The following is a 26,277-nucleotide window of genomic DNA, read 5'->3' as shown; positions in this document are numbered from 1 at the left end:
AATAGTCAAAATCTGTGCAAAAGCCTACAGGAAAAGAAGCTGAGTTTGAAAGTAGCCGTTTGGTACTGCTGAGTGCTCTTAACCAAGCTGCAACCTTAAGACAACTGCAAAACGTATTTATACTTGCCCCATAATTCAGTTGTCTGTTATTGTCCGACATGAAGTTAGTTCCAGATGTATTACTAAAACGTTAAACTTTTGTGTGGTTTTCTACTGAACTCTTCAAGTCTTTGATAAAGACCATATGCCAGTATTCCAACATAGCATTTGACTAGTGCAAAGAAAATGAAACCATTTTAGCATAAAAATGTGCTGCAGTGTGTATGATAAGAAATTTCTGTATATGGCTTATTCTTGTTATCTTCTTCAGCTCTTGCTGTTCTGGCAGGGAAATAGAACTGAAACATTTGTTTTATTCTTGATAAATGTACCAGAGTGAAATTTTATTTGGATTTATTTGGAATCTGGTATGATCAGCTATTTTAATATGATTTTCTGTGGTCAATGATTCTGGACACAGTACACAAAGTATTTAAAGCATATGGATAATGCTAAACATGAGTAGTGTCACAAATAGCATTACTATTCTCTTCCTTATTTGAGTCTATTAAAATACAGTATACACCATGCTAAATACATCACAGAGATTTTACACACTTCTATATAACTGAAATAATGTATTGATGTACAGTTTTTTCACTAATTTTAGGAGAAGATTTGGAGACCAGCATCCTACTGCTGTCTTAGTATATGTTGTGTAATTATGTCTATGACTATCAGGAAATAAATGTTGAACATCCCTCCTGCAGCACTATCAGAAAAAAACTGATGCATCACAAGGAAGACATGGCATGACTGATTATACGTGCAGATGCAAGATTGTTAAATGCTTCTCTCCAAGATTTACCAGTACATGAAATCACAGCTTAAAAAACTAGACTCATTCTTGATGGTATGCATTGACTTATCTTTCAGCTACAGACAAGACATGGATAATGTTTTTTGTTTGCAGATCCATTGGAAGAGATGGCAGAAACTTCTCCACAGACCGCTGCAAACTCAGCAACAGAACTTCTCAAACAGGGTGCAGGTTGGTAAACTTTTTCCTTGTATTTGATTCTTTCCAAATTTTATATCTGGCAGGCTGTTAAAAACCAATGCTGAGACTGGACTGAAGAACAAGCTCAAAGAGGGTAAATTTAGGTTAGATATAAGGAAGAAATCTTTTACAGTGAGGGTGATGAAGCACTGGAACAGGTTGCCCAGTGTTGTGGTTGGTACCCTGTCACTGGAGTCTTTCAGGGTGAGGCTGGATAAGGCCCTGGGCAACCTGATCCAGCTGTAGTGTCCCTGTTCATTGCATTGGAGTTGGACTAGATGGCCCTCAGAGGACTCTTCCAACTGTAAGGATTCTGTGATTCTATGAACAATTAATTGTACAGTAATTTGTAAGCAGTGCCATTAGTTTCATGATGATAAACTAACATATCTTAGGAAGTGACAACAGAACACTAGAAACTATACAGGTAAGTGGCTTTTGCCTAAAACAGACCTTGTTTTATTAACTTTCCTGTTTGGCAGCAAAATACTATGCCCCAAATAAATGCAAGTTCTTCATATAAATTTCCACCAATATAGTCAAGATCTAAGCATTCTTTCATGAAGAGCTCTAGATCTGTACAAAACCTAAGTAACAATGTGAGAATAAGAAACACTATGATTGGGAATTTATTCACAATTTTGGATGGACAAAATAGAATGTTATGTAATGAAAGAGGCCTCAGAGTTCATTTGCAAAATCTTGCTATGAATTCTATAGTGATCGATCCAAATAAATTAGTACACCAATGCACGAACACACTTCTGAATTCTTTGACTTAGAAATCATCCAGGTAAGATCTCTGGATTCCTTCTTTCACTGGCAGCACCCAGAACTTTAATTTACTAGGCTGATGATATTCATGCTGGAATCCAACTTAGCTTCTTTAGTTTGTAACAGTATGATTGCTTAGCTGTTTTGAATATATTGGTATCTAGCTATATATTTTATATAGACAGTAATAAGAAAAAAAAAAGCTTTAATCAAATTATAGAGTTGCTGTTATAGAGTAGCCGTATAAAAAAATTAATCTTTTACATTTGATCTTTGTTTACATGGTAAGGTTTGCAAACCAGGCTAAACTGTTAACAAATCAAATATTAGCATGGTAATTTGCATGGTCCAGCTGCCAGAGTTGGAAATCCTTTCCTGGATACCTAAACAAATGTTTTTACCAAAACACAAAGTCTGTTGGTAGCAGTTTGTCACCAGTATTTAAGTATGCTTTCTTCTGCATAGGTGACTTCTTAATATCAAAAACATTATTAATCTGCTTGTAAATTTGACTTTATAACACAAGTTGAAAGTATTTAATTGAGTGAATACTTCTTCTAATACTATATAATATTATTAATACCATATAATACTGTGTGGTGCTGTTACCATGTAATACTGCATAGCCCTATACACTACTATAGTACTACCATACAGTGCTACTTAATATTAATACCTAGTGATCACTGCAGATTTGTTTTGAGACCAGCTAAAAATAATTAACTGTTTGGTAGCTTTAGAAACCAATGAGCAAATCTTTATGGAGATACATCAGGAGTACTAAAGTCTGTAGGAGGAAAATAAGGGTTCCTGAACTTCTTTACCTCAGCATGCATTTATAAACCTAAAACATGTATGGTTGTGGAAGTTGCTTTATTTGCCTTAAAAATTACAGAACATAGAAAGCACTACAGAATTAGTAAGAAAAGAATTCTGCAGCAGTCCTCAGTTCTTTGGTGAGAGAAAATGTTCAGCAGGAAAAGAACAAGTAAATGGTTTCTTTTGAGGGTAACTTAATCATCATTTAAAAGTGTGAACTGTGTCAATTTATACTAAAAAAAAATACGTATTTTTTCACTGGCTGCTTGAACTGAGTTTTTATGCAAAATATCCCCACTCTTTCCCATTAGGAATGCTTTTGCTGTAGAAGTACATAGGTTCCCCTGAAAGTAACTCTTCCTGTTTATTTTCATGGAAACTATAACAGATACAGAAAGCACAAAGCTCTCTGATAGAGTAAATTCTCAGCTACAAAACACTGCTTTTCAGTGTAGTCGCTACCACTAGTGTTTTTTTACTAGTGATGAACAAGAGCCTGCACGCCACACTTGTAAAAATCTGCACAAGCAGAGGTGATGCTGTCACCACTGCTGAAACACACCCCCACTGCCTCAGTGTGTTCACATCCACTGTTTGGTCTCCATTACACATTCAGCAAGCATCAATGAATGTCAGTGGGTGCCATATTTCCATGTGGAGGGATTCAGTCACACACCTTTGTTTCGTATGCTCTCCCATATCAGGCACCATTTTGTTAGACTGCTCCTCTGCTGCCATTTGTCACACAGCAACAAAATGCAGTGGGATGTTGGTGGGGAGGTTCAACGTCTGTTGCCACACCACTGACATCCACCTCCGATTTCATGGGCCAACATAATAAAATAGGAGGCATTACTTTCATAGCAGCCCTTGTACTCGTGAATGACTCGTCTCTATGCAGCTGCCTTGTATTAATTAAACTGTCAGGGTCTTTGGCTAAAAGAAATCTTACATTCCCTGGCTTAAATATAATGGCATTAAAAACAAAGGACAGTAAGAGGCTCCAAAACAAGCTCAAAAATTATCATCTTAAACTACAGAGCATTAGTGTGAAAAAGGTGAGGTAAAATACAACATTTGCTGGTTTGGTGTTTTCCTTTTTCACTGTATTACAGTGGAAGATGTATGTTTTATTTGGTTTTGTTCAGGAGATTCCTGTTGGTTTGTTGTTGGGTAATGACCTCCCCTCATTTACATTGCAGCATGTAATGTTTGGTATCTGAATTCAGTGGAGATGGAGTCCCTCACAGGCTACCAGGCAGTACAGAAAGCCTTCAGTCTGACACTGATGCAAGATCCTTCTCCCATCTCAACCATTGTCCATTTCAAGGTGTCTGCACAGGGAATCACACTGACAGATAACCAAAGAAAGTAAGCAAAGGAGGGGTGGGAAGGTAATTGTGTACTTACCACTGTAAGTGTCAGTTGCTGTTGACTCGTTTTTCCTAGTTGTGTTCTGCAGTCTCTGATTCAGATGATAACAGGATTGTCTAAAGAATGACAGTATCTGCTATCCTTTATGATTGTCAGTGGTTTGCAGTACTGGAGGGTGTATATTTTAAAATGTGTTGAAGTTGCATTTCCCACTGACACAGTATCTAAGTGTGCAGTTTTTAGAAAAAAATTATACTTCCAGTTCCTTTTCCTTTTCTTTGCTTTAGGGTCAGTAGTCCAAAACTTAAAAGTCACTGCTTCAAATATGAATTTATTTGGTTGGAGTGGGACTCCTTATAGTGACAGGACATAGGTCAGGATAATGACTTTAAATTAAAAGAGATTTGGATTAGATATTTGATATCTAGTATTAGATATTAGATAAGATCTTAGAGAGAAATCTTTTCTGACCCTAATAGTTCTATGATTCATGCAGTTCATGTAGCTTTTAAAATATGACTCAGTGATAACAAAAGCAAGATGTTGTCATTATTAAATCTTAATAGAGTTGGTTTTGTCTGTTCTGCTTATTGTTTAAAATTTTAAGCATCTTAACTCTTTCTGAAATATTTCATTTCTTCCTATCCAGACTCTTTTTCCGGCGACATTATCCAGTCAACACTGTTATTTTCTGTGCTTTGGATCCACAGGACAGAAAGTAAGCAAGAGCAGCACTATTACTAGTACATCATTTTTATTACTGATCTACAAAAAGCTAACTAAAATGTGATTTTTTATTTCTTCATTTCCTTTTTTTTCCCCCCGTAATTCTTTCTTATGGACATCAAGATGGATGAAAGATGGCCTTTCTGCAAAGTAAGTTCACACCTGTCTCTGTTTCTTTTAACTGAATGTTTTAGGACTATCATTACAGTTGTTAGTTTGTTACTCTTCTTACTAACTTTATCAGAGATGTTAAAGGGAGAGCAGCCATTCAGGAGTAAAAGTCCATTTATTGCAATTATACTTAATTTATTTCACCTGCACATCTTCAAGTAAGGCCTAATTAAGTGGGCTGATAGATGTCTGTAGACAGAGTTAGTGTGTCTTGTTTACATTGCAGATCTGCAATTTGCATGAAGTTTCAGAAATTAACACAGAGCCATTTGCTTCTTGGTTAAGTTGTTCCTCTTATCCAGCAGCACTAACAGTAGCTTGCTTATCTCACTTAGAAGTAGCTTTAAAAACAAAAAAAATGTCCCCAGCACAGCATGAAAACAGTCCCAGTAAAAAAAGCTACACCTGAAAACAGTCCCAGTAATACAAGTATCTGGCATAAGTAGATATTTACCAATAGATTGCCAAGTGTTTTCCACTGAATACCAACATCATTGTCTCCTTCTTACCAAAAGGAAAAACAGAGAGAGAGAACTCAGGCAGTGGTATCTGAAAACAGAAATAACTGGCTCAAATCCTGTTTTAAGTACCCTGTCTACTGAGATATGTGGCCCTCAAAACTTCTCATTATGCACTTTTTGACACACCTCTCTCTACCCCAACACATTCAGAACCCCCACCTCCAAGGTAGCTAAGAGAACAACAGTACTGAAACAGATTAAATATCCTCAAAGACAGTAGCATATCTGTGACAGCAAACAGTACAGGACACAAAAGAGAAAGTAGAATTAAGTGAGTAGTGTGCTAAACTTTTTCTGGCCATTCTGAGACAGAGGGAGTTCCTGAGTTGGCTAGAATATTTGTACTATATTTAACAGTTACACAGGGCCTTATCCTTTACAACAGATGTAGTCTGCTTTGTGCACTTGTTGTTGGCACTTTGTTTTTCTACAGTGTCTTTTTTAAGAAATGAGACCGGGTCTGTCTGTCTGTTCTCTGACACAGTGTGGTTGTTGTCCTTGCAGAGTATTTGGGTTTGTTGCCAGGAAGCAAGGCAGTGGCACAGACAATGTGTGCCACTTATTTGCAGAGCATGATCCAGAGCAACCTGCCAGTGCCATTGTGAATTTTGTGTCAAAGGTCATGATTGGATCCCAGAAGAAGATCTGACTGTTTTCCAACCTTGATTCAAGAGCTCTTCACTGACTTCGTTTAAGAAAAGCACTGTGATATGGAGAAAGCCTGATCAGCAGGAATGTCAATCCCAAGAAAGAGATCAGCCTTTTATCTGAAGATGCCTCTGATTTAGCGAAGCATTATTTGTTTCTTTCCATTTCAAAGGACAATGCAAAAGAAACTGGGTACCACCCAAACCTGTAGCCCGTATCTGAAAGAAGCATAAATGAAAAGCTTTTCTCCTGAAGGATTTCTAATATTATTTTCACATTTCATCATTTATTTCATTATTTCATCTTTTGGATCAGAAATACTCACTCACTACTAGACTGTGCTGTTTTTATGCAGAATTCATATAACCTCCACAAAGAAACTTGATGTAGTTGCATCAGTGGTAGCTATAGGTCCTGCAAACACGTTTTTTAAGGAGACCATTTGCTCTTTCCTTCATCTTTTTGGGAATCAGTGATGGGAACTGAACGGAGAAAGGGGAAGATGTATGTGACAAGAAGGCTTGTGTAAGTTGGTTTCTGATAAGAAAAGAGCAGCAATGTGGAAGATTGCACTGTATTTAGCATAAAGAAGAGTGGGCAGTTTTAATGGGAATGGTTTAAAACAGAGGAGACAGCAGAACAGAAAAAAAAATGGTTGCATGGAAACATTCTGTAATTGTATATTTTATTTTTTTTTAATACTAAGAACTAAGGGAAGATGTTTTAATAATAATCGCAGGATAAAAATGAGGGAAAAGCAAATAAATTTTTATAACTTATATTTTCGCCTGTGCCAGATTATTTATAGTAAACCTCAGATCTTGCTATTTCATATGGGTATTTGTGGAAAAAGAATGTTGAGGTTTGTCACTCAGCACTATTTTGTGTAAGTAAAAATATACCTTGCTATAGATGACAGAGTATCATGTTTTTACTTCTGCTTTATAGTGACAAGTTAATTCCCTTTTCCACGTCTCTTTGCAACACTGCTTTGGCAGTAATATTTGTTCCCCTAATTCTTATGTAATTGGGTTCTTTTTGCTCCCCTTTTTATTGGACACTTGGGGATTTATTTTTGAATTTTTTAATCTGTAGGAAGGATTGTTATGGTTTATAACTTTTAATAATTCCTTGAGACAAGAAATGCAAAAGGGAATTGAATTTATTTTGTTACTCTGTCCAATTTCTTGAGATATTTCTGTCATGATTTGTACAGCTGTCACATCTATAAGTATCTTTGTATATCTTTCTAAACACATCTGTATTTTAAATGCGTAACAAAACACTAGTTAACTTCATAGCAATGCAGTATTACAGGAAATGGATACAAGAGGTTAGAATGGTAATATTCACAAGCTAAGCCATCTGAGGTCTACTGTGTAATTCCAAAAAGAACAGTCCTAGACCTCCGTATTAGAACTGAGGAGAATAAAGCAACTGCAGTGTGACAGTGCTAAAATTTTTATTGCTTCTATTTCTTTTAAGAGTTGCTGTAAATGTTTCATTAATAACCTGTGGAATAAAATCTGAATTCAGCATAATGGATGCACGAGGCACTGGATTAACTAGTATCCTAGAGGATTTCATCCTTTAATCCTATTTTACTAAATAATGACTTAATCAAATGGAACAATATGATAGAGCTGGTTCCACAATCTGAATGATGTTTATCCTGTATAATTGGTGATTTGATTTTTATTAATAGCTTTCATCCCGATTTTCCTTAAGTATTGGGACTGCGAAAGCCTTACTCAGTCACCATACCCCAAAATATTACCAAATTGCTTGGTTAACTAACAGCTCTATATAAGTAAACTTTATAAATAACCCCTTACAAGGAAAGGGAGCGAGAAACAGAATAGATTTGAAATCTAATATATTGGGACCAAAAAGTGGTGAATTAGTAACAGCAGACACAGGATGTCATAGAACGGTGAAGCAATCCAAAGTATTGTAGCTACCATTGAAGCAACAAAAGCAAGTGCTATTAATTTTTACTAAATTATTTTCTTCTTCTGATGCAGAGGTATACTGCTGAAATGGTGTGTATGTACCATTCAGAAATACATTTTTTATTTTTAGGAGTTCTGATTCTTTTGAAACACGTGGACACAAGTTCCTTTTAGTATTCTTTTGATGTACCAAGAATGCAGTTACCTGATCTGGTCAGAAAGCTGCAGTGCAGTGAATTTTTTCAGCTGACATCTCAATTAGATTGTCAGATTTTCTGGGAGGAAAATGTTACACAATAAATCTGATGTGCTTTGAGCATTTTAAAATATTTTTTTCACTTTTTTTAGGTGATAGTTGAATTTGAGTGTGCCTTTCTAGACACCAAGTCTAGGCCTCCGGTCTGTTTTTTATGATGTATTGTCATTTCAATTTGAGGCTTCACTTTTTATTCTTTATGCTTTCTCGTGGCCTTCTGAGTTCAGGAGCATAAGGAATTGAATGTTACCACTCCTGGTGGTGTTTCCTGGTTGTTCAGATTTATTTGGTAAGTAGGACAAAGAAATTGCCCCGTTTCTAAGGGAGTTCTACTATATTCATTCCTTTGGATGCTATATTGTCACATGCTTTTGCTTCTTACTGAGTTAAAAATCACACAAAGCAAAACAGTTCATTATGTACCATTGTGTATTGTATGTAGAAGGATATTGACTAAACTTATGTTTGTGACAAATACAGGATTAAATAGTTAATGCAGCACTTTCTTTCGAAGGTTTTTGGTAGATCTGTATATGCGGTTTCATAACTAATGCCAGCAAGTTGACACACATATTTAGCCAGGCTCCTATTAACCTGCTTATTATACTTATTATACTAATTATAGCATTAAAATTTTACAACACTAAACCACAAAAAATGCTGAAAATCATGTTTTTAATTAAATGGTTTCTATGTATCCAACATTATCGTTAAAAATGTAATGTTCTTTTATTTACCTACTAGTGAAAATGTTTGCCTTTTCTTTAAACAATAAGGCAACAGAAGGTCTTCAGTATGTAAATTAATGTTCTATAAATCCTTTGTATAGTCATTTTCTCTGCTTTCCAAATATTGCCTTGATTCAGATTATAATAAAATTATGAACGTGAAATTTCACAGCACAGTGTTACAGGTAGTCTTTTCTGAAAGACAGTTGTTTTTCTGCATTCAAGACCAATTAATGAAGAAAGTCTTGGTGAGGTGGGAAAAGATTGAGTGCTGAAGCAAGGGTTTAATTTTGTTTTATAAAGATTTCTTTCAAGGATCTGACACCACAGACTTCTATGGAGTCTTAGCAATTCAAGTGTAATCAAACCATGTGGTTTTTTCTCGTGCATTTCCTTTTAAAATAGCATAGAAGTGCCTTTTGCCTGCACTGCATATTTCAGTTTAAGGAGAAAGAATTTATGATGCCACTTTCTGAAATACTCGTATGCATTTAAATGACTTAACTGTAGCCACTGCTCCATCACCATGACTACAGAATCACAGAATCACAGAATCACAGAATGGCCTGGGTTGAAAAATGACTACATTAGAAGAACTTGCAGAGGAGCATGGAGAAGGTGGGTAAAAGGAAAGGTGGAGAGATTAGAAATCTAACCCCTAGTTAAAGTTGCTCTCTGTATACTAAATCTGTGCATCAGCCCCAGATTAAAGTTTTTTTATTTATTATATACATGCATTATTAGGATTACTTCTGAGAACGATAAGCTCTAGTATACAGTGCTAATGCCTTTTCTGTGAGGCATAGGCTGGAATTTCTCATTCTGTCTGCTTGACTGGAAGATGGGGAGCAGAATAGGTCCCCCACAGTTCAGGAGGAAACAGCAACCTTCTCTACCAAGACTGTTACACATCTAAGGGTCCAGATGGGATCCACTCAAGGGTACTGAGGGAGCTGATGGAAATGCTTTCCAAGCCATTTTCTGTCATTTATTAGCAGTCCATGTCAACCAGGAAGGTCCCAGGTGACTACAGACCTGCCAGTGTGATGTTTATCTACAAGAATTGTCAGAAGGAAGATCTGGGAGACTGTCAGCCTGACCTCAATATCAGGGAAGGCTGTGGAGCAAATAATCTGAGGAGTGGTCACACTCTGTGAGCAGAACAACCAGGGGATCAGACCGAGCCAGCATAGGTTCATGAAAAGCAGGATCCTGCTTGACCAATCTGATCTCCTTCTATATAGGTGACCGCCTAGTGGATGAGGGAAGGACAATGGATGTAGTGTAGAGGTCGCTTACGCCTCTGATACCATCACACACAGCGTTCTCTTGGAGAAAGTGGCAGCTCACAGCTTAGAGGGGAGTACTCTTCGCTGGGTAAAAAACTGGCTGGATGACCAGGTTTAGAGACTGGTTGTGAATGGGATTAAAATCCACCTGAAGCTGAATCCACAAACTTTATGAGGGAGCAGCAGCTGTGGGAACTGAGATTGTTTATTCTGGAGGAGGCTTAAGAGAGACCTTATGGCTCTGCACTACCTGAAAGGAGGTTGTAGCAAGGTGAGAGTTGGTCTCTGTGCAGGTTACTAGCAGTAGGATGAGAGATAATGGCATCTAGTTGTGCCTGGGGAGGTTCAGGTTGCATTTGAGGAAAAAGTTCTCATCTGAAAGTGTGGTCAAGCATTGGCTGCCCAGGGAAGTAGAGGAGTCACCACCCCAGAGCTTTTCAAGAAATGTGTAGAGATAGCACTTAAAGACATGATTTGGTGGGCATAGTTGATAGGTTGGTAGTTGGGCTTAGAGATCTTTTCCAATCTTATTAATTGTTTGATTCTTATGAGGAAGGGCTGAGAGAGCTGTGACAATTCAGCCTAGAGGAAAGAAGACTTGAGAGGATCTTCCATCTGAAAAAAGGGAACAAAGAGGATAGAGCCAGGCTCTTTTCTCTTATCCCCGAGTACCACTGAAAGAGGCAATGGGCAGAATCTGAAACATGGGAGATTCCATATGAACATCAGAGAACTTTTTTTTAATTTGTAGATGTCTGAGCCCTGGCACAGGTTGCTGAGAGAGGTTGTAGAGTCTCCATCCTTGGAGATATTCAGATGTGGTCTGTACATGGTCCATGGACATGGTCCTCTGCAGCCTGCTCTTGGTTTGATCAGGGTGTTTGGACCAGATGACCTCCAAAGGTCCCTTCCAATCTCATTCATTCTGTGATTCTGTAAATATTATTAAAACATTAAAATTAAGGCAAACACTTGTGCTTTATGCAAAAGAGACTTAATATCTTCTAAGGAAAGGAAATACAGTTTTGGATAGTTTGCATAAACATAACATCTGTGTTGGTCTGTTGGATATTTGTGGGCATTACTTCAGTCTGTGTTCATCTAGGTGTTGGTGGTTCTGTCTGTTTTTAGTTTATGAGCTTGCTTGCCATACAGAGATCCCACAAGACTTGGGCTAGCACCAAAGGTGTGAGGGGAGCCAGACCTGTGTCCCTTAACAGCAGGGATGAAGCAAATATTTGACTTGAGCTTGAGAGCAAGCTGAGGTGTGCTGCTTGCCAGCCAGCTGCAGAACATAACCTTGCATCTTAAATACTCCAGTGCTTGTTTGAAAGCAAAACTTGCCTAGTGACATACTCCATTTTGGGAGAGGTGTATCATTTATCTGTATTAAGGTTATCTCTAAAAAGGAGTTAATACTATGTAAAGCAAAAGTTTGCTTCATCTTTCTCAGAGATTTTTTATATAGAATGATTAAATTGGCCTAGGCAAAGGTGTGAGCTTAAATTTCATATTAATTTTGTAATAATCTTGGTGATGTTCTGATTGTAAAGCAAGAAAGTGACATATATAAATGAAGAAATGGTTCACTTTTATATACTATAACTACATCTGCTTATCTCTACTCGTCTAATTATCGGCTGTTTGAAGCCATACTACGTGCATCTTTGCTGCCATGCTTGCTGTCTGCTGTTGCCAATTTAAAGTAGAGGTTCCATGTATGAGGGATGCATGTAACCCTAGAGAGAACATTTGTGTTGTAAGGCATAGGGATGCATCCTGTTGGCTTAGCTAGTGACTTGAACATAGAAAGGCATCTGAACACCTTTAATAAATGTGCGTATATATAAACATGTCTTACATTTGTCTATGTATGTGCACTTACCTTTACCTCATAACTTGCCCAGGACTCTCCTGATTGTGCCCAGCAGTGGGTACTTAGGGAAAGCACAGTGTCCAAGGTGAGTAGAATAATGCTCCATGGTATGGCTGGCAGTTCTTCACACTCTTCTTTCTAGAAGTACGGTACACTTTCTGACACCTGGGAGGTGACAGTAGCAAGGCATAGGAATAAACAGCGTAGTATTTTTCTGCTACTATCTTTTATGCAAGATGCTAGAATGTTACTTACCTGTTTTCAACATGAACTCTGAATGAATGCCCTCAAGACATTTTTTGGTAGTGCAATCAGTGAAGATTTGCAATATTATGAATAACTCATGCATTGCAGATTTTCTTAACTCCTGTACACAGAGGGAATAACTTCTGTGGTAATTCCTTTTGAATCAGCTATGTTCCTAAAAGGTGGACTTTAGAAGTTTAATGTTTTTACTAAAAATCCCATCAGAGAATGTTTCTGTTTCATTTATAACTAACTCTCTGAAGACCTGGAAGTTGGCTTCCCTAAAAATTAGCATTCTGATTTTACTCTTTGTCTCTCTGATATTCCTCAGGAGTGCAAATTCCACCGTTACATTATGTTGGTCTTAAATTGTTAAGAGACTGTTGGATTCTTTACTGGCTGATGATATGAGGCAATGGCAAGTAATGCCTTTATTTGTGAGTAACCAGAAGATGGTGCACAAAATTGCTGGATATCAACTAAACTTTTTTATGTGTAGAGGAAGAAGAAAGAAGGAGATGAAAAATGTGCTGGTTCATAAAGAAGCTCTTTTCTGAGAAAGTGAATATTTTGTGGCTTGTTCTCATGAACAACTGTTGTAAGAAAATAACTGGTTTAGTTCCTTCATGTTTTTCTACAGAATAATGAAAAATAGAAGAATCCTTAAAGCTTTATTTCCAATTAATTAGAGAAGAATTTTTAAAGTGTAGTTAGATCAGATTATAATCTTCAGTATTAACTGCTGTTTGCTATTTAATGAGAATTGCATTCCTGTTTAATACTTCAGTAGGTATGTTCCCAGCACCAGATTTAAAGCTGATAGTTCATAGAGTCATAGAACAGCTTGGGCTGGAAGGGACCTCCAGGATCATCAAGTTCCAACTCCCCTGCCACAGACAGGGCCACCAACCTCCATCTCTTAGGTCACACAGAAACTCATCCAGACAGGTTTTGAATGTCTCCAGAGAAGGAGACCCCACAACCTCTCTGGGCAGCCTGGTCCAGCGTCCCGTCACCCTCACTGTAAAGAAGTTTTTTCACATATTTACATGGAAGCTCTTGCATTCCAGCTTGCACCCCTTGTCCTATCATTGGATGTCAACGAGAAAAGCCTGGCTCCATCCTCCTGACACTCACACTTGACATATTTATAAACATTAATGAGGTCATCGCTCAGCCCTAGCAATTGCTTGAAAAGGCCAAGGTTGGCCCTACTGAAATGCAGGGCTGTGATTCTGTTCGGTACTCTGTTCTGGCCACATGGAATCCTGAACTCCACCACTTCATGGTCATTGCAAACAAGGTTGCCCTCAACCTTCTCCGCTTCTACCAGACCTTCCTTATTAATGAGATCCAGCAGCACTCCTCTCCTAGTTGGCTCATCCGCCATTTGCATCAGGAAGTTATGATCAGCGCACTGCAGGAACCTCCTGGACTGTGGCTGGCTGGCTGAGCAGGCCTTCCAGCAAATATTCAGCAAAAATCCCCCACGATAACCAGATGCAAGGCTGCTATCAGCTGCCTGAAGAAGGCCTCATCAACTTCCTCGTCCTGATCCGGTGGCCTGTAGTAGACACCTACAACAGTATCACCCATGCCAACCTGTCCCTTAATTCTTACCCACAAACTCTCAATCTGCTCCTCATGCACTCCTGGACAGTATCAATACATTGTAGTTTCTCTCTCACGTAAAAAGCAACTCCAGCACCTTGCCTTACTGGCCTGTCTTTCCTGAGAAGCACATAGCCATGCATGACCACGTTCCAGTCACGTGAGCTGTCCCACCATGTCTCCATAATTGCTGCCCGATCATAATCGAGCTGAACATGGATTTCTAACTCCTCCTGCTTATTCCCCACGCTGCTTGCATTGGTGTACAGAGACATTTCAGGGAGCGAGCTGAGCATGCTGATTTCACCATAGGATGGTGGGAGGCTTCCTGGTCTTCATCAATACCAGAGCTCTGCCCCACCAGTGCAAGCCCGGTTACAGCCCCACCCCCCTTCAAATCTAGTTTAAGGCACCCCAGATGAGTCCCACTAATTCCCATCCCAGAAACCTTTTGCCCCTGTGAGATAAACCTTCCCCATGTGTTACTGTTAGGCCCGGTGTCTTATAAAACCAGCCATTTTCAAAAATCCCCAAACCTTGCCTTTAGCACCAGTCTCGTAGCCAAGCATCTATGGACTGGATCCTTCTATTCTGTCCCATAACCTCACCTGAAAATGGAAGGAGGGAAGAGAAATTAACTTGCTCTCCAGAGTCTTTCACCAACCATCCCAGGGCTTTGTAGTCTTTGGATTAAGCAAAAACAGCGAAACAGATGAAGCCTGTGTCAATGGCCTTAGGATCATGTCAAAGGCCTTAAATGTTTATAAGTCATGGATCTAGGAAAGAGAAAGTAAAGATAATTTTGTGTTTTATATTGGCTTAATTTGCTTGTCAGGAAGCAGCAGCAGCAAGACTGTGCAAGTGGCTGAGCCAGGAACTGTGCATTATTTGGTACGGACTGTACCCTTGCTGATGTGCTGAAGTCTCCAGGGTCTGAGCCAGGCAGACAGAACAGGGGACTGGTCATGGGTTTCAACAGCGAGCCCAGACAAGGTAGATGGTGAACCAAGTCCAGAATCTGGATGCAGGATTTATCAGGAAGGAAAAACACAGGGCTAAAGGAATGGCCAGAGGCAAGGCTATCAGAGTCTGAGGGGTCCATCCACGAACTGAAACTCAGCTTACTTTGTGATTTCCACCAGAGCAGGGAAGTCTGCCATAGCCAGAGCTGATATGTCACTCCTAGGTCCACGGGAGTGAGTGGCTATAGTTGGGGAGGCTGTTCAGAACCATAGAAGATTACTAATTCCCTTGGGTCCTGATAGTACTCCTGCAGAAAAAGCAATCTTTAACAGAATTGAAAAGATTCCTGTATTATTTCCACAAGTATTTAACTAAATAATGTAAGCACAAAGCTTTACAAACAATCCCTCTTGTAGTGAGGGGCCCAAAACTGAACAAAATACTTGAGGTGTGATCACACCAATGCCAAGTACAGAGGGACAATCCTTTCCTTAGTCCTGATGCAACTATGCATGCTTTCAGGCATGTAGACATTCACCAGAACTTCTAAAAATAATCTTTAATTAACCTTTTTTGCCACCTTCCTGTTCTTAGATACTAATGACCTTTTAGCCAAGAGATCAAACACCATGAAGCTTTGGAATCTCCTCTTCACTCTCTACTGTCTGGTCAAAATCAATTCCACAAGCAGTGGGACTGCAGGAGTTTCATTTGCTTAAGAAAGCAGGGTCAGGTATTAGCTAAAAAGAAAAAAAAAAGGGAATAGCATCCATGCAGTATTTTGAAATATTTGTTTGAAACAACAAGGTGCAATTTAATGAAGAGATAATAGTAGCGATGTTCAAAAACTTCAGACTTTTTCAGAAAAGAATACTTCATCAAAATACCAGTTTTCAGTAACAGAAGTTACACATGCAAAAGCAGGTTACATTAATTTATTGGTACTGGGGTGACGTAACTTTGCTTCTAGGTAAACAAGGTTGCTTCATATACTGTGAATGCATATGGGAAATTATTTGAACAATAGGTTTTCTGTGAACTGCTTTCTTTAGACAGCAGCTGGTGTAGAAATTTTATTGAACACGAGGGTTGCTCTGAAAGTAATGCCTCCTATTATACTGTATTGGCTCACAACATCAGAGGTGAATGTTGGTGGTATGGCAGAAGAGGCAGAACATTGCACCAGTATTCATTTACATTTTACTGCCATACAAAAAAAAAAAAAAGGAAGCAGAGGGGCAGTCTGACAAAATGGTGTCTGACCATGGAAGGACATATGAAGCAAAGGTGTGACACTGAAATCCTCCATGTGAAAAAAAATGGCATCCATTGACATTCATTGGTGCTTGTTGAATCTTTATGGAGTCCAAACAATGGATTTGAGCACAAAGAGGAGGTAGTGGATGGTGCAGTGGCAACAGTAACAGTGGGTCTGCTCGGCTGGTGCAGGTGTTTATGAGCATTGGCATGTGAATTCTTATGCACTGCTGATGAAATGCATAGGTAGTGACTAGTTGAAAAATAGCATTTCTCAGCTGAGAATGTGCTTTATCAAATGGTGTTGTTTTGCTCTTTTTATCTGTTATAATTTCCATAAATAAGAAATAAATAGGAGGCACTCATTTTGAGCAATCTAGAGAGTTAGTTAAGGTTAATTAACCCTTTTCCCTACTCTTCCCCTTCCCCTTCCTTATCCAGTTTTCTAGAGTAGTAAAATTCTTCAATTCTAGTGAGATATGTTTTCAAGCTTATTTTATCCAGCAGGTGTCACTCGTTTATAAATAATCTTACTGAGATTTTTCAATACCAGCCTTTAAATAAGACAGAGCCTTCTGAAACAGTTGCCTGTCTCATCAGATGTGTCTTCTTATGTAAAAGAATGCACAAACTACTAAACTATATGTTACTGAAATAAGAAAGAAACTTCAAAAGAAGTAGATCTTATTCAGTCTGGAAAGGCAATTTTTACTCTGGAACTGGCATGGTAATGATAAAGACATATGAATTAGTTGCAATTAAATAGTGTTAATGAGGCTCTGGGAGGCACAGGCCTTCTACCTGTAGCCTTCTTGTCCTTATTCTTCTACCTCATATTATTTAAAAAAGAGGGAATGCTTTCCTTTGCCTTTGTGTGACTCAGTGTATGCCACTGCATAGAACACAGTCCAAAAGGTCTGCATGAATTTTCATGGAATCATAGAACCTTTAGAGTTGGAAGGGACCTTTAAAGCTCCCCTGCAATGAACAGGGACATCCACAGCTAGATCAGATTGCCCAGAGCCTGGTCTAGCCTGACCTTGATTGTTTCCTGGGATGGGGCTTCCACCACATCTCTGGGCAACCTGTTCTCATCACCTGCCTCATCACCCTCACTGCAAAAGACTTTTTCTTTATCTCCAACCTAAATCTGCCCTCTTTTAATTTGAAACCATTTTCCCTCGTTCTATCACAACAGACTCTGATAAAGAGTCTGTCCTCTTCTTTCTTGTAGCTTCCCTTTAGACACTGAAAGGCTGCCTTCAGGTCACCTTGGGGAATTCTCTTCTCCAGCCTGAACAGCCTTAGTTCTTTCAACTTGTCCTTGTAGGAGTAGTGTTTCATCTCCTGGATCATTTTTGTGGCCATCCTCTGGAAGCACTCCAACAAACAGGTCCATGTCTCTCCTGCACTGAGGACTCTACATCTGGATGCAGTACTCCAGGTGAGGCCTCACCAGCACAGGGTAGAGGGGCAGGATCACCTCCCTCAGCCTGCTGGCCATGCTTTTTGATGTTGCCCAGGATAAGGTTGGCTTTCTGGGCTGTGAGGGCACATTGTTGGCTCATGTCCAGCTTCCCATCCACCAGTACCCCCAGGTCCTTTTCAGCAGGGCTGTGCTCAATCCCTTCATCCCCCAGCTTGTATTGGTGGTAGAGGTTGCCTTGACCCAAGTGCAAGACCTTGCACTTGGATTTGTTGAACCTCATGAGGTTCTCCTGAGCCCACTGCTCACTTCCAATTTGATATATTTGAATATTCAGGGAGATATATATATATGTGTGTATTTGAATCACATCGTTACATACTGGAAGAATCTCACGCTATATTCTTCATGATAATTTTTTTTCAGCTCTTGCTCTTTTAAAATTTGAGTATGTAAGAGAAAAAACTATTGCAAAGTCTCCTCAAGAGAGTATGAATGCGGAGTTACTATAAGCCTTCACAAATTCAGACTCTAGGTACAAAGAAAAAAAAAAGCCAAAGGAAGGAATTTCTCTTGGATTATTCTAGCTCTTAAATTTTTACACACAAACACAATCAAAATTCTATTATTTGCTCTATATGAAGAGCCTGTCTTCTCACTTTCACATTAGTGCTCACTATCATAGAATCATAGATACCTTAGAGGCAGAAGGGACCTCTGAGAGTCATCTAGATGAACTCTCCTGGAATGATCAGGTACACCACAGCTAGATCAGGTTGCCCAGGACCTTCTCCAGTCTTGCCTTGAAAGTCTCCAGGGACAGGGCATCAACCACATCACTAGGTAATCCGTTCCAGTGCCTCACCACCCTCACTGTAAAAGATATTTTCCTTAAATCTAACCTTCTGAGTTAATCTACCCTGACTGAGCTTGAAGCCATTTCTCATTTTTCTATTGCCACAAACACTGCTAGAGAGTCTGTCCCCTTCTTTCTTGTATCTCCCCTTTTGATACCCAAAGGCCACTATCAGGTCACCTCAGAGCCTTCTCTTCTCCAGGCTGAACAGCCCCAGCTCTCAGCCTGTCCTCATTGGAGAGGTGTTCATCCCAGATGAATCATCTGGGACAATTTTGAAGACCTTATGTTAGCAGATACAGAAATTTAGATTTTTTTTTTTTTTTAATAGCTGGTTCTACTGTGTTAAGAGCTTTCAAATTGGCTATTTGATGCAATTTTTTGTCCCATACATCATCTGAGCCATAGTCTTGATTTAGAGTGACTAGCAAGAAATAGAAAGATCTCCTCATATTTTTAGGATACCTTCCCGAACCATGGCCTAAATGTTAAAATTAGTGTAGTTTTGTTTTAAGGGGCCCACAAAGTTCATTGAGTCCAACTGGCTGATCGCTTCAGAGCTAACCAAAAGTAATCCAAATGCCTCCTGTACACTGACAGGCATGGGGCATCAATCACTTCACAAGAAAGCCCGTTCCACTTCTTGACCATCCTTACAACACAGACATAGTTTTTATTATCTAGTCTGAACCTTTCCTGGCACAGCTTTGTGACACTCCTGTGTGTTTTGTCATCTGTTAGAAGGAAGAAGAGAGCAGCAACTTCCTCTCCATTTTCCATTTCCTGGAAGTTTTAGAGGACAATGATGTCATGCTGCTTTTTTCTTTTCCTTTTCTTTTTTGTTGTGCTCCGCCATTCATTCATGCCTTTAGTCAGCTTTAAAGGCTTCAGGGTTGCTTTGTGACTTCAAGCTCTCAATTCCTTAGGCAGGATAAAACACCAGTTCTTCAGAAATCTTTGTATCTCCTGATAAGTGATAGAGTACAGGTGCTCAGGAATTGGGACTGCCAGAGAAATATCACTAATCAGGGTGAGTGGAGACTCTTGAACACAAATTCATTCCCCTGTGCAATTAAGGCACAGTTTCTTAGTTTCTTAATAGGATCAGATTTAATAACTGAAAATCTGCAGTTTCTTATGCAAATATCAAGCAGCATTGCTAAGAGCCATACAGATTTATGTTCAAGCATCTCAATCATACGTCTATGTAACATATTCATGTTTTATTTTTGAGGAATCATACAGTATCCTTATAAAGAAATGTATATGTTGTACCAACATTATCTTTGTGACCTTGTAATCAATAACTCAAATTCTGCTCAAAGACAGACATAAGGAAGGAGAGAAGAAAAGGCTCCTCCGTCATCTTATTCTTTATTCTCTCATCAAATCCTTAAGAAGATATATTAGTTAGAGCATCTTTCTTATAGTTTTCCCAACATTACACTGTTTTTATCTTCTTGTATTAATTTTCCATCGTTGCCAAGCTAGTTGACCCAGGAGAATGTCTGCTCTGGGCAGATCACACTACCATCTCTGCTGGGCAGGAAGCAGTGAATACACATAAGGATTAGGGTAGGACCACTAGTAAACATTAGTAGCATATTTGTTAATCAGCAGGAAATTACCAGTATGATGTATAGCTGGAACGAAGTATAACCTCTCTGGGTTTTGAGCTCTAAGAGGTTATGAAAGCAGAGCAAGTAATATGAAAAGGACATTGATTCGGTGCCATCATTTCTAACAGAGAACTGCCTAGTTCTACCCAAAAAGGATCCATGGACAGCAAATCCCAGGAATGTAGCCTGAAGCCTCAAACTATGGAGAGAGACCAACCATAATACTCCCCTCCTTAACTTGAGTCCATTCACTAGGACACAGAAACCATTTACAGATGCTAAATTTAACTCAGTGGCTATGTTGCAAAAGCCAAAAATAAATTGATATGTTGTTTAAACTCCACAAATGTAGTTCACATCTGGTTAGAGCTATATTTCTTAGGCCTACCAGTGACTGCAAGATAAGATATTTTGGGAAATAGATTAATTACCTTTGCAAGCTTTTGTGTAACGTGACTGTTGACACATGCAAATTTTGGATGGTATAGCACATTTTGGTGTATACTGGCTATACTAATGTTTCTATAAGAAACAAAGTGTTAAATTTTTATTAAAGAATAAACAGTTGTAAACCTAAGTGTTCCCTTTTCTACGAATATAGGATGTCCGCTATTATACCTTGCTACATTATACAAGTATTTATTTTTTCTTTGCCTGAATGACTGTGGCAGGAAAATATTTAGTGAAATTGGTACTACCTGGTTATGGGAGGAATAAGCTATCCAGGAAGGAATGAAAAGACAAATGTTTTGTATATATTAGAATAGATTGTTGTTATGTATGTAGGTCATTCTGAAAATAATGTCTCCTCTTTATGTCCATGGATGCCATACCAGATTTTCAACTATTTTTCAAAATAGTCGCCATCATTAGCTATGCATTCTGCATGACCATCCAGAATCTGGCTTGTCTCTCACATTACTGTCACCACTGCTGAAACGCATCACCCACCTCCTCTTTGTGCCCACGTCCACTGTTTGCTCCCCGCAAACATTCAACTAGCATCAATGAATGTTAGTGAGCGCAATCTTTTTTTCACATGGAGGAATTCAGTGACACACCTTTGCTTCATATGCCCTTCCATGCTCAGGCACCATTTCATCAGACTGCCCCTTTGCTGCCCTGTGTCTCATGACAACAACACATAAAGGAATATTGTTGGGAAGGTTCAAGCTCTACTGCCATACCACCAACATTCACCTCTGACATCGTGGGCCAACATAATAAAATAGGAGGCATTACTTTCAGAGTAGCCCTGGTTAATATTTTATGTGATCTTTAAAACATTTTCTTAACTATTTTTCTATCACAGGAAATTATTTTCACACATGATGTAACTTAAATATTTATTTATTCTAATAAGGAGCTGGGAAGAGACAGGAAATATAGAAAGGATGAAAACTACCACAATCAGTGCAGTTTGTGATTTTAGCATTAAGCAGAATTAGGCTGAAAGAGAAAGGATTTGTGAATGTAACTTATATATTTCATAAAGTTAATTTTTTTTAAAATTTGAAAAAAAAAAATAAATTGCAGGTTCTTTTTTGAAACTCCTTTTCATTTTTGTCATGGGATTATTTCTAGATCTGTAGCAGGGGGACAGCAGGCCCAGAAAAGGGAGAGGTTGAGGTGGGGAGGTGCCAACAGGTTATGGGCTGGTTTGGCCCAGTTCCATGACTAATGGGGAAGGTGGACCCACAGACTTTTTACATTTCCCTCACCTCGAACTTTTACTTCACCTGGAGATTACAGGTAGTAAACTACAGCTCAATTTGTTCTTTGGCCTTTAGATTTTAATTTCTTTTACGAATTAAAATTGTGCCGCTGAGAAATTATTATCAAAATCTGAGGTATTCGTTTCAGAAACTGTCCAAAACCATCACAAGAATTTAGACAATGCTGTTTTGTCTCCTGCAAAATGTCCCTGACATGCAATAAAAGTAGTCAGGCTTGCTGAGTTTTCACCAATCTGCTTTAGCAACAACACCAACCACAAAATCAGATAAGACCAACTTGCATGGACTTGGCAAGAGGTCAAGACTTGTTTTGGTGAATTCATTAGTTCTCTCATCTCTGTTAATAAGCTGCTCTGAAGATTATTAACAAGATTTCATGGCAGTAGGTGGGAACTCTACTAGATCTTTTCTAATCTCTGGGTACTATTTGGCAGGCTCACCACAGTGAATATTTCTTTTGACATCTTGTTGTTTCAATTGACGTTGCAGAGTTCATGTGCTGATGGAAAGGAAGATCACTGATTATCATTAGGACAAAAAAGGCAACAACTCTGTAGGCAGAAAATATTAGACAACGCAAAGTGCAACTAGAAGATTGCCTGCCTCCAGTCATGTTTGGATCTGTGAGCAGGGTTATGTGATAAAACTGTTTCACTTCTCTAGAAAGTTTTAAGTTTTCATGGCTAACTAGCTTGCTTCTTGGTGCAGTGTGTTATTGTTCTGTCCCAAATGAAAAACGCTCTGGACTGAGTTAGGAATGTCTGGGTAAGTGCCAAGGAAAACATTTCTCTGGCATAAAAACCTGCCTCCACTCAGCATCTGTGGAGGGTATGAATTGAACGTTGTGGAATTTGATCCACTGCTATGTGACTGATAGATATGTGAAGTTTTTAGCTGTATGTTCTCAGTATTTGAGCACTCTCGTAGCAAAACAAACAAAAAAACAAAACAAAAAAAAACACCAACCATATGGAGCACATTGGCTTAACCCTTTTCAAGGAGGATTTGCTTTTCTTTTCCTGCTTTGGCTTGTGGAAAATGGGGAGAAGTAAAACACTTACGGATTGATGCAAATTCCAGTTATGTTAGTGGCACTGGTGGCAGAGGGGCAAACAGGGAAAGAATGAGGAAGAGAGACCTACCCAATCTAGTATAGCAAAGTGTTAGGAAAATTTCTGCTCCAAAAAGCTTGCTTAATCATCTTTACCCCAAAAAGAGACAGGGGAGAGCCTTCAGCTTTCTTGTTTTGAACAAAGAGAGGAACATACCCCTGTAGAGTCTCTCAAAATACTGGGGGACACAATCCCTCTTCTATCCCTGTACCCCGATGCTAGTGAATCCTTCTCCCTTTTCCCCATTGGTTGAGGTACTTGGGGTTCACACTCATCTCCACTGGACTATCAGCCATCCCACTGGTAGGTACGCCCTTTTGTTCCCTTTGTGTACACATACTTTGTAATCAGATTGTTGTTTTGCCCAACTAGAAGTGTCTTTATATCCTGTGAAGCTTACCACTCTTTGCTCTGCCCAGCAAACAAGATTTACACACAGGTGCTAAGCCAGCATCTCCGGCCATGCATCTGCACGATAAGCTTGTTTAATCAGATTTTTGTGACTGAAACTCTTCTTTTCAAATTTATCTTGTTTTGCAGAGACCCCCTATCTTTTCTTTGTTCTCCCCAAAATTTATTTTGCAAGGACACTTTGTCCTTGTTTTTCCTTTAACAGTATATTTAGTTCAGGAAAAGAGCCTGGCTAGCATTTATTTCTCTCTGTTTGATTTTTTTCTGTTTCAGTTGCTCAGCACTGAACACAAAACACACAATAAAAAAAAATAGAATACAGCAAAATTCTGGAGGCTTACTAGTTACAGACATAATACTTTTACCTGTTCACTTCCTCATCAAGATCTCTCGTATCCATGCCCTGGGAAAGGGAGGAGGGTAGAGAGATGGCCTAAAAACAAAACAGCATCAATGATCTGGGGAGAAACAAACTAATTTACTAAATAAGATATTAGAATGCAAGATAGCACACTATAATACAATTGAAGCTAATAAATCAAATAAAATGAGTGTGTCAAAAAAACTGAAGGAATTACTCTAAGTGAGCTGGAGTGACAGCAACAGAGACAAACTAGACAATTGAAAGGGAAGGTCAAGTGACCTATGAACAGTTCTTGTCTTTCTCTCCGAGTGGAAATGCTAACAGAACAGCGAATGTAGTTTTTCTTCTCCTCTGGGACAGGTACCCAGAACTGGAGCATTAACTCTTTAACTCCCAGTGCACTACATGATGTTATGATGTGGAACACTGATAACCAAAAATCATAAAACTATGACACTAGAGTTTTCAGTGAACTGTGTGATCTAATTGTTGTAGCTGAACCTTGGTAAAGCAATAAAGCTTTCCAGCTGTCTCAAGTGAGACATGAATTCTGACTCACCTACTGGAGGAGCCTTTGCTATTTAGCTTACCAAAGATGTAACGTCTCCACAGGATAAAATCAACTTCTGTGATACCATCTTGCCCTGCCTCATTTATATATCGTTTCTTTTGTTTCAAAAATGCCTTCTTTTCTATCGGTATGATTTTATAGTTACTGAAGTGCAAAAAAGGAATAAGATGAAGTTGTCAGAAAAGCTGAGAAACATTAATTGTAAACATGTATTCAATTTGCCCACACATCCTCCAGGATTACTTTTACAAGTTTCAAGATTGCTGAAAAAATCATCGAGATTTTTGTATATTTGCAATTCTATTTTCAGTTGATGTAAATTAATTACCAGCAAATTTTCAAATGAAATGTACTGAGTTGCAGTCAGATATTCAATGCAAAGAAAAATTTGATCATACCTCTTCACTAGACCTCAATAAGACCTCCCTTACCAGAGAAAAGTATTCTTCACAATCGCTGGCATTATTAATGTCATTGCTTACTGGCAGTATGTACTGCAATTTTCAAGAATGAGTAAAATTTCATTAAAAATCTCTGACAAATACCTTGAGAACAATTGCAGGTACTTCCTTTAAACAAGACTGCCACATTGTTTTCACAAAAATAAGGTCAAATATTCCATTAATTTTATGTTTCTTCTCCTTAAAAAAAAAACAAAAAACAATAATATTATTTATATACATTAACTGTATTATATATTTAATGAGGGCTGCTCCAAAAGTAATGTCTTCTCTCTATTATGTTGGTCCACGACGGCAGAGGCAGATGGTTGTGGTATGGCAGTAGAGGCTGAGCCTTCTCGCCAACATTCCATTATATTTTGTTGCCATGTGACAGATGGCAGCAGAGAGGCAATCTAACAAAATGGCATGAAAGTGCATTAGAAGAAAAGTGTGCCACTGGATTCCTTCAAATGGAAAAAAATAGCACCCACTGTCATTTATTGATGCTTGCTGAACATTAGTGGATACCAAACAGTGGATGTGAGCGCAGGGAGGCAGTGGGTGGTGTGTTTCAGCAGTAGCAACAGCAACAGCCTGTCACCTCCACCAGTGGTCACCTCTTGAGGAGTGTGATGTGCAGCCTCTTGTTCATTGCTGATAGAAATGCATAGGTAATGGTGGTGATTATGACAAAAATTCATGAGAATTTGCTCTCTTAAACAGTGTTATTGTGCCCTTTGTCTTGGTTGTTGTTTCCATGGAAATAAACAGGAGGCTTTTGTTTTGGTGCAACCTATGCATATGCAGCCCAAGACAATTCCTCTTCACTCAGCGTGGCTCAGGCAAGAGAAAAGGTTGGACACCCATGCTCTAATCAACGGCTTTATGAAACAATTAGCAAAATATAAGTTTCAAAAGTTCAGTCCAGATGAGCTGTCACAAATTTTATATACTTACTCAAAATTTATCTTAGTTGTCCAAATTTGTGCTGAAAAGAGAATAAACAAAGTTGAAATTTATGAGACTTCTTGCATCTTCTTTTGTTGGAAATATAGGTAGAAGAGCTTTTCTCAGAATCAAGAAGATTAACTGATGTTCTAAATTGTAAAGTAATAATAAGCAAGAGATATTCAATCACATTCTCCTCTTAGACAAGCTTTTTGTGTTTTCCAGGATCCTATATTGTTGCCAGCATGGCTACTCTTCCTTTACTCATAAATACGCATGTTGGTTTCTGAAGATAAAATCTCTCATTGAAAAGAGAAAATACTAGTATTCTGTAAAATATGGTATGTTTCTTACAGCTAATTGGCACCTGGCACCCACTATATTACATTCACATCACTTTTTCAAAAGATGTATTTCCTTTCTGTCTTAAACAAACAAACCAACAAACAAACAAGGAAATGAGTTTTGAAAAATATAAATA

General features: G+C 38.6%; 1 protein-coding gene and 1 long non-coding RNA gene across 14 annotated transcripts in view; one reads left to right on the top strand and one right to left on the bottom strand.

Moving 5' to 3' along the window:
• The window catches only part of TNS3 (tensin 3), a 212,186-nt gene extending 201,158 nt beyond the window's left edge, over window positions 1–11,028 (top strand). For all 13 annotated transcript variants that reach the window (XM_090136801.1, XM_031592014.2, XM_031592016.2 and 10 more), the window contains 5 exons: window positions 1,013–1,090; window positions 3,895–4,063; window positions 4,716–4,784; window positions 4,916–4,942; window positions 5,989–11,028. In XM_090136801.1, the coding sequence (XP_089992927.1) occupies window positions 1,013–1,090; window positions 3,895–4,063; window positions 4,716–4,784; window positions 4,916–4,942; window positions 5,989–6,133 (488 nt within the window). In that variant the 3' untranslated portion in view covers window positions 6,134–11,028. The remainder of the gene's footprint in view (window positions 1–1,012; window positions 1,091–3,894; window positions 4,064–4,715; window positions 4,785–4,915; window positions 4,943–5,988) is intronic.
• A 98-nt stretch (window positions 11,029–11,126) lies between these two features.
• LOC149918367 (uncharacterized) lies at window positions 11,127–12,552 on the bottom strand. The gene is made up of 2 exons (XR_016464893.1): window positions 12,243–12,552; window positions 11,127–11,290 (listed from the first exon to the last, which is right to left on the bottom strand). It is a non-coding gene; the product is annotated as an uncharacterized LOC149918367 (long non-coding RNA).
• Window positions 12,553–26,277: the final 13,725 nt, after the last annotated feature.

The sequence above is a fragment of the Phasianus colchicus genome, chromosome 3 (genome assembly GCF_987193195.1).
Source record: "Phasianus colchicus chromosome 3, bPhaCol1.hap1.1, whole genome shotgun sequence".
Lineage (NCBI taxonomy): Eukaryota > Metazoa > Chordata > Aves > Galliformes > Phasianidae > Phasianus > Phasianus colchicus.
The sequence above is the reverse complement of the archived record's forward strand: the minus strand, read 5'-3'. Positions and strand labels throughout refer to the sequence as shown.